At 33.3% G+C, this 14,881-nt stretch overlaps 1 protein-coding gene across 3 annotated transcripts in view; it reads right to left on the reverse strand.

Moving 5' to 3' along the window:
* Fhos (Formin homology 2 domain containing) overlaps positions 1-14,881 on the reverse strand; it is a 792,187-nt gene that overhangs the window by 11,861 nt on the left and 765,445 nt on the right. For all 3 annotated transcript variants that reach the window (XM_081744509.1, XM_081744508.1, XM_081744510.1), the window contains one exon: positions 1,188-1,420. Coding sequence is in view for 1 of the 3 variants with exons in the window: in XM_081744508.1 (XP_081600634.1) it covers positions 1,347-1,420 (74 nt within the window). In the remaining 2 variants the exon portion in view is untranslated. The remainder of the gene's footprint in view (positions 1-1,187; positions 1,421-14,881) is intronic.

The following is a 14,881-nucleotide window of genomic DNA, read 5'->3' on the forward strand; positions in this document are numbered from 1 at the left end:
TTCGTTCGTCATCCGAACAGTCAGTTATTACTCAAAGCGTATCGTTTGGTCACTACAACCTTCTCTGAACCTCCAAAATGTCTCGTTCAGTGTTAACAATCATAGAAAAACTCTATGGACTGTGAGTATGCTTTGTGCTTTACATTACTACATAACTTAACGCAGTGTAAAAAAAAAAAAAAAAAAAAAAAAAAGATCAAAACTGTCTCCTTAATAATCAAACTCCAATCACTATACTACACAAATTTCTATTATAACTTTGTACAGTCCGCAGCAATAAACCTGCAACATGAACATGTAAGTTTATTGTGAAACGACAAAGTCTTTTGCTCCAAAATAAGTGTGCAGGGGAGGACGCCGAGGCTTGTTTTGGCCTGATTCATGCCACTTAGACGTTATGTTGATTCAATAGGCTGTTGGGCGTAGTTTCACAATAAACTTACATGCTCATGTTGCAGGTCTTTTGCTGCGGACTGTACATACCTTCTGTATTATTCGTTTCTTTAAGTTATCTATGGTGATAATTGTAATTATTCGACAAATGTACTCTTATATAAACGCTACTTTATTCCTTAAATACTAATTCACTTCCTATGTGACTAATGCATCTACTATCAGATTTTAATTTCTTGAATCATAAAAAACGTAACAATTAAGCATCTTAATGCATCCTTTTAGAATGAACCATTTATGATAACCCTGTATTATATGACAAGATGGTTTATAAGCTCGAGGAGATTTGAACATGGATATGGTAGCTAAAATGTGAAGAGAAGAATAAATTACAACATTAATATTTATAAAATAATATACAAGCGTAATAAATTCTTCACGGGATAACAACCAGGTGTCGCGCGCTATTCAAAGTTTCGAGGAACAATGACATTTTTGGCATCTCAAAACGTTGGATTACGTTCAATTTACTTGGTTGTTATACCGAGAACAATTATATTTATCACAACACCTGAGAAGCTTCAGCTGTTACTTCAACACAAACCACAATAAATACAACACAAAGTATTCAAATAAACACTACAGTTGATATCATCCATCAGAAAATAACTCGAAATAAGATATAAATAAAATTGAATGCTGTGTATTTTTATATTTTCAATAAGCAAATCTACACACAAAGAACATGACTGGTATAGCTTTGAAACAAAGTAATTAAATATCAGTTTTCTTACCACAATCTTGCCATTACATGCCTCTGCTCATTTGTCCATATGATTTTAGAGAAGTAAAAACAACGTATTTAATCTATTGACAAGCCTGGAAAGCAAACATTTACATCCCGTGCCGGTGGTTAAGGCATAAAATCCTGTTAATGTAGTTTTGTGTAGAGATTAGTATCCATTCATTATTGCAGCTAGGTGTTTTTTATCTTCTTCTGAAAGTCCACTTTTAAGCGTTCTTCGTACTGTAAGATGAAGACCGCACACTCAACACAAATGTTAGATTAAAACACAAACTTTTAAATATATTAGATAAATCTTATGTTATTAGAATTTTAAAATGTATTATTTTTCTGACAGTTTCTAACTTCCTTCACTCTGACTATACACGTGTGTTCAAATAAGAATGGTATTAATCTTTCTAATGTTAACCTATCAAAAGCAATACTCAAGCTACCGGTAGCTTAGAGAGTATGCAAGAGTGAATACATTATTTTTTCACGATTTCCTACAATTTCACTTTATTGCTGTCTTAATTCCAAATTAATTGTCGACATCTTGAAAGTGAAATACTTTAGAGATTCTCAACCTTTTACCTGGCGTACCACCAAAGTATTACTGCTATAGGTCGTACATACCACCAACAGTGCCTCGCGTACCGACAATGGTGTCCGTATCATAGATTGAGAACGCTGCTTTAGAGTCAATCAAATGCACCGATGCAAACTTTAAGACATTCATCTTGAATTATAGAAGTCCTTGATAAGAATTCTGAGTTGTATGAACTTTTCACCATTTTATCAATAATTATTAATCACTTCATGATTAATTATTTCATTTGTATTGTAAACCTATCAAGTTGACAACCTCGGAAACATGAATATCTTATGTTGAGTTGGCTATGTGTTAATATACGGTAAATTTGTTCTCAAACCTGGCGGCGATTATAACGTGAACAACTTCTAAAATTGACTGGTCTTTTAAAAAAATGAAGGAATATGAGAAGTATTTTTGCTCTGTATGTTAGTGATTTCTATAACGTAGTTAAATGGTTAAATTGGTAGAGCTTTTATGAGAGCCTGACCTACTAAAAATAATACAAAATTTACCATTTTTTCGGGTTTTTTTTTTTTTTTTTTTTTTTTTTTTTTTTTTTTAATAAGTGAAAGAAGATAATGAAATACAACTTACCATAATCATAGATAATGTTATTCTACAATAGAAAATATGAACCTGAAGAATTTTCAGTGTTGTTACCTATGGAAATTACAATGTTGCCAGAATAACATTTCCTCCAAAATCTAAGTTAAGACAGCGACTAGAGGAACGAACTCAATTGCATTTCATTACGTATCATGTTATCTTGGAATCCTGTGAATTACTTTCCAAATAATAGTTGTATTTAGTTTGTAATAAACAAAATAATTTTAACGTACAGTTATTGAATTAAATAATGATGTTATTTAAAAACTAGTTCGCAGGATACCAAAATAACACAATACGTAACCAAATGCAGTTGAGTTCGTTCCTCTAGTCGTTACCTTAACTTAGATTTTGGGAGAAATGTTATTCTGGCAACATTGTAATTTCTATGATCGTAACACTGAAAATTCTTCAGGTTCGTACTTTCTGTTGTAGAATAACATTATCCAAGTTGCATTTCATTATCTCCTTTCACTTATGGAAAACAACCAAAAGAGAAATGGTAAATTTTGTATTATTTTTAGTATGTCAGGCTCTTTGTTCGTTGGGTCACATATCATACACATTGGCCATGATTTTAATCGGCATAGATGACAAGTACGTAAATTTTTCAGATAGTCAATATAACCAACTACGTAAATCGGCTTTACACACGTGACGTAGCAAACAAGTTTAAATTGGCCAATTATGTTCGTTAAATGGTTTTATGTGGATTGAACAGTCACAGCAATAAAAATTCTGCTGTGATTGCTATAGCCACAATTAGAGAACACAACAGCTATAGCAGTTGTGCATTCGGAATTATATTTTCACGCAAAGCAGAATATCTTTGTCGTATGAAATGGTCGACGGAGACCTAAGATTGTTAGTTATCAGTTTTTTTTTTTTTTTTTTTATTTAAACAGTTTTGAAATTTACAATTATTTTCACACACAACCTTTCATCCAATCTCTTATACTGTAAAAGTTACATAATGTTGCAAACTTGTCGAATTATACAGTCTGATTTTCGTCTTATAATATATATATAGTTTCCAGCGTTGCTTCAAAATACCTTCAATATTTTATATTCCAATTTTTCTCAAATACTAATGATCGTAAATGATTTATTACGCTGATGAATTGACTGGATGATGTACTTACAGTTGAAGACACACGTATATAGTCACAGAAAGTTAAAGAAACTATCCTCACAAGCACAAAAAGATTGAACAGCACTTGTTAAAATTAGGTTACAATTAGAATATGATTTAGTTACACAATTTCACATTAATTACTTCAATTAATATTTCTCAAGTTTATAAGCATCTATCAGTTTATCATTCTTAACTTTTAGAACAAATATTTGTATATGAAAAATATACACAAAAAATCTAGCAGAAAAATGCACATAAAATATGTTATACATTTATGTAATTATAATTGAAATTAGAAATATAGGAGTATTGGAGATCCACCTTCGTATTGTAAACAAAGGAGAAAATCTCTCAATACTCAACAAGGCTAGTGTTTTAAATACAATAAACGTTAAATGTACTTGATTAAATTATGGTTTATTTAATAATTTCAGTCAAAATGCTAATATTGAAAAGCTATAATATAAGGTTTAGGGAAACAAAATTGTCATCCGTATACATTTTACTGAGCATAGATAATAACTTCATTCCACTTTTAAGCAACTAAGGTTAAATTTATTATTTTTTACCTTCTTGTCAAATATAGCGAAATGCTCTGTACTTCGGGTTTTCCTTATGTAATACTTTGAGGAAGCAAAATGAGATTTTAAACATTTTTCATCGTCACTGTCCTTATACGAGGCGCATTCAGAAAGTAACTTTCCAACGCGTCCCATAGCTAGGAAACCATATGTTGCGCAAAACCAATGCTTCTACGTGAGAGAGTAAGGTCCTACCATGGCGCATGCGCCAGCGGAACTTCCCTAGTGCTCTCAGTAGTATCGTGGCAGTGGTTGAAGATGGATGTTCCTATTTCAGCTCTCGCCGCGTCTGAAGTGCGAGCAGTGATAAAGTTTTCGCATGCGTAGGGCACAGCGCTGATTGAAATCCATCGTCAGCTGTGCTAGGTCTATGAGCCTAATGTCATGAGCAAGCAAATGGTGCGTTGCTGGCGTGGACAATTTAAAGCAGGACGCCAAAATATGCATGATGAGGAGTGCAGTGGGAAGCCAACCGTCATCACTGACAGTGTATCATCTTCTTGCTCAGAACGTTAGGTCCATAGACCTGGCACAGCTGACGACGAATTTCAACCGGCAATATGCTCTGTGCATTCAAAACCTTTATCACTGCTCGCACTTCACACGCGGCGGGAGCTGGAATAGGAACGTCCATCTTCAACCACTACCACGACACTACTGAGAGCACTAGGGAAGTTCCGCTGGCGCATGCGCCATGCAAGGACTTTGCTCTCTCACGTGCATGCAGTCGCTGTGCGTAACATACGGTTTCCCAGCTATGGGATGCGTGGAAAAGTTACTTTCAGGATGTGCCTCGTAATAAAATTCAAAGTATTCGTAAATGTGGTATACTACACAGGAAACAAGGGCAAAACGTCTGGAAGCCCTTATCAAATACGCAAGACAGTCAACTGTTAAACATGGATAGAAAACTATATCTTTCAGGAGTTAGGAAGATTGTATAACGTCCTGGGCAGAGACTCCGGAAATCTATACTTTTAAAACGAGTGAGTAAATTAACATCAGTAAATAAACGATGCACAAATGATCCCCCGCGGTCTTCAACGTACATTGCAAATGAATAATGAGAGAAATTCATGTTTCGAAAATTTCTTTGAAAATTTTTATTGTTTGGTACCTGACCACAATAAGAACATTCATTGAGAAGCCATACTTTATCCAAAGATTTGTCAACTGCACTTCCCCATACTTCTACTTCCTGTGTGATTCAATTTTAAACTCTTCGTTTATTACAACTTGGTTTAAGACATCAATCAATCTCCGTAGCATTTTCTTTTCTCTTTTTTTTCCTTCACGGTGTTTATTAAAATAAGATTCATTTTTTATGAACATTATATTGAAAAATATCTAAAAGTCAGTACTTGTAATAGTAGAAATATCACGATAATAAAACTAGCAGTAGAAAAAGAGAATTTTTTCTTACCTTCTAATTAATACTGGAACAATTTAAAGCAACGAATCTAAAACTAGATTGATGTGTTAAGTCAATATTTGTTTGGTATTACAAATTTCAATTATGAAATAAGGACATTGTCTTTGTAATATTAACACTATTTTAATATTCCACAAGCTATTTCAGAAAATTTGAATCATATAAGCCTCTTAAAACAAAAATTTAAACGACTTTTGTAATTCTGTGTGTTCACATTGGTAGTCCGGCAGTATTTTGTTCTATATCTCATTATCATCACCGTAGGTATTCCGTCATTATTGGCAGGTCATTTGCCACAACTGAGAAGCTTCCATGCTCTACGATTTTCAGCTAACCTCTTCGTCTTCACCTATGATTTTTCTGTTTTGATACTGTACATTAATTCTAGCCTCCTACGCCCCTCCCTCTCTTTCCTGCCACCATACCCTCTAGGACGTCCCTCATGGTACAATTGCTTCTTAGCCAATATCCCAACCAGTTTTTCTTTCTCTTTTCAATAATATTTAAGATTCTTCTATAATTAGGGCGACCTAAAGTTAAGAGCTAAAAGAGGAATACTTTTCTTGACTTGAGAAGATAATAAAAAATCATAGCAGTATACATTTTTTTACAAGTGCAACAAGTAAATCTGCCTTTGACGAGGGAGACCTGGGTTCCATTTCTAGCGGGAGCTCATGTGGTTTGGATCCCACGTTAACCTGCAGGTCTACGTCTCATATAGCTACGCTCCTGAAAGGAACGCTAAACTCAAAATCAAACAGGGTGTCTACTAAAATTCCAAAATGAAATTTCGTTACTTTTTCGTGACCTTTTCTTTTCCAAACTATAAAATTTAGTAACATTCCCAAGAGCGAATTTGGTTGTGAATTAGGCCGAATTTTCATGCATGCAATAGAAGGGTGCTTTGTTTACGATTTGATGACGTCTACTGCCGACCATAGACATTTTTGATGATGAATTTTAACGTTTTATAGAACAAAATTTTCCAGTCTATACTTATATTTGTACAGATAGAAAAAATTGTAACCCAAAAGCTAAATTTCGTGAATTTTTCTTGATTTTTATGACGTTTTTTCTGATTTCGTGACTTTCGTGACTGATAGACACCCTGTTAAATCATATTGAAAATGTAACACTCAATTCAGTTTTTTAAATACAAATAATGAACAGAATCTAAATTTCTGAAAAACTAAAATATCAAAATAATAAATTCATGTAATGAAGTACGAAGCTGTTGTTCTTTCTAAAATTTCCAAGCACTTCCAATTCTTTACAACTAAATAAAAGTTGACCATACATTTGTAAGTAGAAGTTTCCAAACAAACTTTTATCGTACTACTCCGTGAAGTTAGGTAAACTAACTCTATAGTCCATGGGACCCAAACATTCAATGCCGCATTTACAAAAATTCTCCATTCTTTTTTATCCTTAGCCAACTGGATACCGTTTCTAATTTATATTCCTGTTTCTGTGAAAGCCCATCTTAATATTGGTGCCCCATCTGCGATTACTTCTTTCCTGTGGTCTTCTTAACCTCAAGATAATATTTCTTGTAACAGGGCTCCTACTGACCATTGGCAGGAAATTCCCTGACTTTCATAACACAGGTATCGGATTTCCGACAGGTGTCGGATGACGTTGACATATAAATAAGGAATAAATAACGGTGAATATTTATATATGAAAACACTTTATCCTATAGAGAGAAGTAATATTCAATTGCTCATACGTACATTCCACTTACCTCCCATAAAAGTCTGAACAGCGTCCCATACTATGATCATTAATATCTACCCACAAAAGTCTGACAATCAATTAATCTGAAGATACTTCTTGATATCTTATACATTCGTTAATAAAGTGAAAAAGCTACACTAAAATATCCACATTTTGTTTCAATTAAGGTCTGTGACTTGTGCAATATTGCTTATTTCCTTTTTAATGTCATCAATTTGAGTTGTAATCCGCCTTTGCTTTACGTCTGTTTCTAGTATAATGGTTGGCTAAGTTAAATTGGTGTACAATTAATGTTAGAAAAAATATATAAAATTTCCATCACTTTCCCTGATTTCCAGTCTTTTTCTCTGAGCTTCCCTGACCTGCGACATTTTCCCTGAGTTTTCCCTGACTTCCTTCACCAGTAGGAACCCTGTATAAGCATTATCCACCTGTTGAGATGGAGGTTTGGATTTCAATCCATGAATGGTTGTGGAAGTGAGTTTGTGTAACAAACCTGAAGTTAACTGTTTCAACTCACGCTCGATATATTGAGCATAACAGAATTATTTCTTTATAACAGAAAATTAGCGTCCTATTATTCATCACCCTAAATAAGGGAGTATAAAGTAACTCGGTTTCCTAGTTCATAATTAATTAATTTTTAAAAATCGTATTTTTTTTTTTCCTATACGTAAAATCTAGTTTTGCTATGTCATTTAAGTCAAAGAAATTTCAAAATTACCCATAAATAAGAGTGCACTACGGTATGGTTTGACTTAAATCCATGGCATACAAACAGTAGAAAGGCCAAGAAACTTTTAAAATTTCCTGTATTATTTTTTAAATTTCTGACCGATAATGAAACTTGGGAACAAACGAAATCATTTGCTTTCACGAATTACTTGAATTACTCACAGATATTCCATATAATTGGTTTTAGCTGTAGTACTTAAAAAAAAAAAAAAAAAAAAAAAAAAATCGTAATGACGAAGTGTACAATTACATCTGCGAACACTATTTATTTATTCTTAAGATATATCTCGTTACCTTTCAAATGTCCAAGACTAGCATTTTGACCTGCTCACTGTTCTTCTTCTGATTAAAATCTTGCTTTACTTATTAATATCAAAATAGGGTTTAAAGCAAAAGTATTCTGAAGACACTGCGATGGGTTTCAATCTTTGATGCAGGTTACGTTAAGATAGCAAGCATATAAATGGCAGTATGAAATGTTGGCATACACGGGGTGATTTTAAAAAAAAAAAAAAGGAAATTTTGAAAATTAAGTAATTTCATGAAAACAAATTATTAAAAAAAAATATTTTTCATTTAATAGTAAAACTAATGTCATTTTAGAATACATACAATACAATTTTAGCAACCGGTGGCCAATGGTTTGGCCAGTGGTCATCAGTTAATATTGATAGTAAATGTTTACTCTCCTCTTAGGTATTGATTAACGCCAATATCATCTCTCTATGACTTACCGTTCCCGAGATATTGGCCAAAAAAGTTCCGATTTCGGGAGATTTAAGGCGCCAAATCTCGGGAATCGTAAGTCATGGAGAGATGACATTGGTGTTGATCAATACCTAGAAGGATGGTAAATAATTTGGTACTAAATAGTAATCGGTGGCCACTAGCCAAACTAGTGGCCAGTCAGGCAGTGGCCACCTTTTACTAAAATTGTACTGTATGTGTTCTAAAATGGCACTATTTTTAGTATTAAATGAGATAAATAATTTCTTTTAAAAATTTTGTTTTCCTGAAAGTATTTAATTTTTAAAATTTCCCGTTTCTTTTTCAAATCACCCTGTATTTAAGGATGTTCTTGTAGGATTGGGTAAATCTCTCACACACGATGACTAAAAAGGTTACATGAGAAATAAATATAAACAAAAGCGAGCTAATTGTCACAGCAATAAGAATAAATTGAATACAATGTATATAACTTTAACAATATTCGTCAAATTTATAATGAAAATTTCTATGGATTTTAAGTAATAATTCTGGAAAAAAAAAAAAAAACGCAAATATTTCCACTTAACAAAATAAAAATTAAAAATGAAATATTTCAGTTTAACGTCCCATAATTATATCCTTTAGGTTAAGGAAAACGGATGTTTAAGGCAAGTGAAAGATGATTCCTTCCCCTTCCTGGGATACTGTTCTCGCCGAAGGCTTCATGAACATATCTTGAATAATTTCTTTTTAAGAACTAGACATGCATTACTTCCGAATGAATGAGTGTTTCAGACAAAATCAGTTTCAAAAGGGCAGCAAGAAAAGTAATTCCTGTCAGTAGAATTAATTTAACTCACGAGTATTTTATGACTGACTGACTTACGTTTTCTTGTCAAATAACTTACACGAACTTTATTTATCCAAAATTTTGGCCTAAATGAATTTTACAGACGTCGGGGGCACGGTGGCTCAATGGTAGAAATCTTACCTCTAGTGCGTGTGGTCCTGGGTTCGATCCCCAAGTAAGTTTGTGGTGGACAACGTCGTGCCCTTGAGTTTTTTCAGGGTCCTCCCCTTTTCTCCCACTTTCTCATTTCACCAAATCATCATTTACTTGCTTCAGTCATCATCTTCCTTAGCCTAAAGTGCGTAATCGTGGTACGTTAAACTGATTTAGTTTTTTTAAAAAAAGAATTCTACAGACATTTTCCCCTGTATATCCCCGGCCTTCATTTTATTAAAGACCACTGTCAAGTTAGGAGACTTCGCCAGCAGTAGAACAATAGCCAAGGTATTACAGACGCTGCTGTGGTGAAGTTAACATTGTCAGTTCAAATTCACCCTACTGTACAACGTTTTAACTGCCGTTTATAGATCATTAAGTAAACCATTTCAAGTAGGTTCCCAACACATTTTCACAAAGATAGTTCTTAAATGAAATATTTTTCGATTCCACATTATATAATCTAAATTAGCTTGATTGTAACGAACCATTTTTCAGAAATTTTCAATTTCCTTTACAAGCTGTATAGTCCTCCATTTAATTATTATTATTAATAATTAAACAATAGTTTTAACATTCATTATTACTACCGTGACAATTTGCTCTATTCACTTTGTACTCTATATCTTTAACATAACTAATTATTAGATAAAACTCAATTTTAAGCTTAAAGCAATATTACATTTAAATTTCGCTGTAAGCATTAGTGTCAATCAGAACTATAGGCTCGTTTACTCGTGCTCAAAACTAAAGTTAAACAACATAATCTACTGCAATCGACAAATGCGGATCTTCCTTCCAAAATATAGCATATCTATTCAAACAAGTTTTGCAGAACCCATTAATAATATATACTCATAGTAGCAGAGAATTTCAACCGTCCGGTTGCCTCTTTGTTTTAGAACCAATTTTTTAGCTTTCGCAAAATTTGCATGAATAGACTCATCTCCACACTAACTTGGAAAGTAAATTTCTGAAATGTGCATTTTTACTTATTAACTTAGAAGCATTACTCTAAAACCTGATTACATTTTCATGAGTACTTTAAAAATGCACCTCCTACCTCCTCATGCAACCAGCCAAGTAAGAAAGTCTTCATCCCAATTGAGGTCATGCTAATATTTTCATTAACTTAATTGGAACTCGTAGACCATTAGTTGGGATTAGTTCACATAGCTTTATTTATTTATTTATTTTTAAATTAGTTCTCCCAGGCAGTTGCAGCAAAACGGGAAGCATTAGATCAAAACAATACAATGCCACTACATACCACTCTTATCTGTATATTCACTATGCCAAAATTTTTGAGAAAGTGCAGCACGTAGCCATGATGAAACACACAATTTTGTGTCTAATACATTAGAAATATTTTGATAAAAAAAATTAGATCATCCGTTGATATGAGTATTATCCACTGAGAACGAAATTAATACTGAATACCGACCAAATATGACACAGAAAATGTACCTTGAGAAGTTAAATTACAAATAAATAAACGGATACAACTGTTTCTGTCAAAAGTAAACCGAAGAATATTTTCTACAAAATCATACATTACAGACATAATATTCAATACATCATGATGATGACGATATAATTAATGTGCTGATACATTTTATTTTATTCGAATTTTGGAAACAATTGAGTAATTTCTTGTGGGAATTTAATAAAATTTCTTTCAAACTTTAAAGAAAGCAATATGGATCAAATATATTACTTATATCATCTGATATATCAGCATTTGAGCCATGTTAAAAAGAAGAATTTTAAGAAACAAAAAAGTGGATCAAAAGATTGCGATTTTGGCTAATAGTTAATTTTTTCAACAGAGGCCACAAAATTTTTGAACGGCCCCTAAATCGAGTTTTCATATTTTCTACGGATCAAGCACATTATACTGAGTTAAGTGATTGGGTTTGGCTACACTGCACTACAGATACAAGGCCTAGAAGATAATTTTTGATAGAAATATATGGGATCTTTTGATCTAATAAAACGTTTCAGAGACTTATCTTTATCAATAAAAGATAGTTCAACCTCGTGTCAAGAAGTTATTTTTCTGTTGCAATTTTCTCCAATCTTTTGATATATAGCTTAAAAAGTTTGTGCGCTTTCAAATATCACTAAATATTAGAGACCGGCTGTCTATTAAATATACAGAACCACAAAGTATCCGCAAGGTTTCTTTATATGACGTCTATTGTCACTTAATATCAACGTCTTTTCAGGGTTAATATTGCCAACACATGGTTCTTTCCATTTCTATAGCTCTATAGAATAACATGCAAGTTAGTTACATTAATATGTTCATACATTATTAGACTTTCTTTTCTGTTATCAATTTACGACATTTACTGTTTTTCTATCATTCTTGTATTTATGCTTTAAATATCAACTGTGGAGCTCATAAGGAGTTCTTTTCTTTTCATTTTATTTAATTTCTTTTCATTTCATTCTTTCTCTATTAGATACGTTTTTAAGTTTTGTTTAAATTTATTTAAGTTTTTCTCCATTTTTGTGTGACTGGGCAATGCATTGAACATTTTATTTATCATATGTCTGGGGCCCTGTTGTACCAGTGATAATCTAGTAAAGTAAGACTTTTTGCTTTCATCTCCAGTGTGATAATGATGATTCTTCACACCATCTTCATTTTGCGTTAGACTGAGAACGGATGCTTCATATATGTAAATAGACAGAACTGTTAGTATCTGTAACTTTTTAAAGTATGATTTGCAGCTTGTTGTGTAATGTAAATTTGCAATGGTACGGATGTCTGTTTTAGTTTAATAAATATAGATTTGCTTTCAGTTGCGTTACCCCAAAATAGAATGTCATACTTTATGATAAGATATATGGACCCATAGGGGATTTGTATTAAGCCTTAGAGTTACGGTGTCTTTTAGCACAATTAGAGCACATAGTCTGGAATTTAATTTATGTACAGTTGCTTCGATATGACTATTCCATTTGAAGTGCTCCTCTATTTTAATGCCTAAAAATTTTGTTTCGTTGACTAGCTGTATGGATGTGTCCTTTAGATTTATTGTGGATTTATTAATATTTTTAGCATGTGCTGAGTATAAAAGTGTATATTGCGCTTCGTGTTGTTTAAAACCAACTGATTACTATCGAAACAAAAGCGAAGTCTTTTGTTATGGCATGTACATTGTTTACAAGAGTTTTGTACCTTTTCCTTTGATAATAACTGAAGCATCCTCAGCATAGAGTATAATTTTGGTATCTATATTGTTAGGTAGATCGTTTATATAAAGTAGGAAAAGGACTAAGTCAAGAACCGAGCCTTGTGGCACTCCATATTTTATTTTTCGATAAGTTGATTTTAACTTGTAAATTATCTAAGCAGGTATGAAGATGATTTGCACATGATATTCGATCTACTTTTCGCAAGTGTAGTTTGTCACTTTCTCAACCTGTGTCATAGGTATTTCAGTTACGAACCCTCGAATCAATATGGTTACATATCTAGAACTTGTTGGAATACAAAAAAAAAAAAATCTTGAAATTGTAATATTTGACCAACACAGTAATTCGTTATCACTAAGGTAGTTAAAACTAAACTGTCTGAAAATTAATAACAAGGGAAGAGAAAATTTGAATCTAAAATTTTCTAAGTTGATAATTGTTTTGAAAGCTAACAAGAATTTTAAAAATATGGAACTTGGTAACAAGCATTCAAATTACTCTAACAACCTAATTATCATCTCAGGAAAGTTTTCCGCTATTGTACTCAGGAACATTTTCTGATTCATTGACAGGTTTTGGAAAAGTAGTTAGTTAGTTACACATGAATTTTCCAGAAATTATAGCCTACATATCATGTGTACTCCAGAAATTTTACAGCAAGGATCCAGAAAAAATTGCAGAATTCAAGTAGTACAGACAACAAATGATATAAAAGATACCGTATTCTATGTAATATATATTAAAATCAATATTTGAATAGGGCAGCGGTGGCTCAGTGGTAGAGCGTTCACCTCTGGTGTATGGGGTCCTTGGTTCGATCCCAGCTCGCGCCTTATGTACTTTGTGGTGGACAAACACCGCGTGCGTGTGTTTTCTCGGGTTGTCCCGTTTCATCCCACTTTCTTCATTCCACCATTTCATTCATTTCTCATCATCATTATCTCCTTTGGCCTGGCCGGTATAACCGTGAGACGTAAAACTTAAAAGTTTCATTTCGTTTTTTATCAATATTAGAATATAGATTCCTTCAAATTTTGCTTCCGTAAGTAGCTGCTTCGAAAAACAAATGATGAACTTTTAATCACTGAAGCAATTAATATCCACAAGTATTAATGAATTTAGATCAAGACAAATCTACGGATTACAATAGCGTATATAACATTCTAAGGAGTTACGGAAATCGGAATGCGTCTATCTACCAACCAAACGGCCCGGATTCGATTCCCAGGGAAGGATAGTGAGATTTATTTCTTGCTTTACTTTCGTTCTAAAGCGGATCAAGGGTTCATTCATCCTTTCTAAAATGGATACCTGCTGAAATCTAGGTGACAAAGGCAGTAGGAGGTGTCCTAATTACATCACGTCCTGTACGTGCCGAAGACAAGAATGTGTGGATCCTTACCTTCACATCGTTCGTTTTCACCTTGGTTTGTCTGGAATAAATGTATCTTATACTATATGACTAGCCTTTAGCTAGCTGGAGGCTCCGCCTCCAGGCCCCTGGGTTTGCTCGGCCTACGGCCTTGCGTCTCTTATGTATCAGCATTTGCATCGAGAGTGAATGTCGTGCATTTGCTCTTAACATTTTCTGAATTTGCCCCAGCTGGAGGCTTCGCCCCTGACCTCCGCGTTTACTCGGCCTACAGTCTCGCACCTCTTAAACCCACAATTCTACAAGTTTCTTTTCGTATTTCAACTATCTAAAAGATAAATTTTGTATCCCAAGAAAATGTCCATTTAAATAACATGGGAATGTCTCCATACCCCCTTTTCACCCCTTAAAAACTTTTGGCAATTTTCCTGTGGGTTAGTCCCAGAAAGCTACAACCATGTCAAATTTCAACTTTCCACGTCAACCGAAAGTACCTGTTATTTTATGTTAATTTATATATAGTTAGGATATTCTGTAGTATATAACTAGTCAGAAAATGAATATTATAAACATATTAAAGTATCTTGCAA

The sequence above is a fragment of the Thermobia domestica genome, chromosome 17 (genome assembly GCF_964235325.1).
Source record: "Thermobia domestica chromosome 17, izTheDome1.hap1.1, whole genome shotgun sequence".
Classification (NCBI taxonomy): domain Eukaryota; kingdom Metazoa; phylum Arthropoda; class Insecta; order Zygentoma; family Lepismatidae; genus Thermobia; species Thermobia domestica.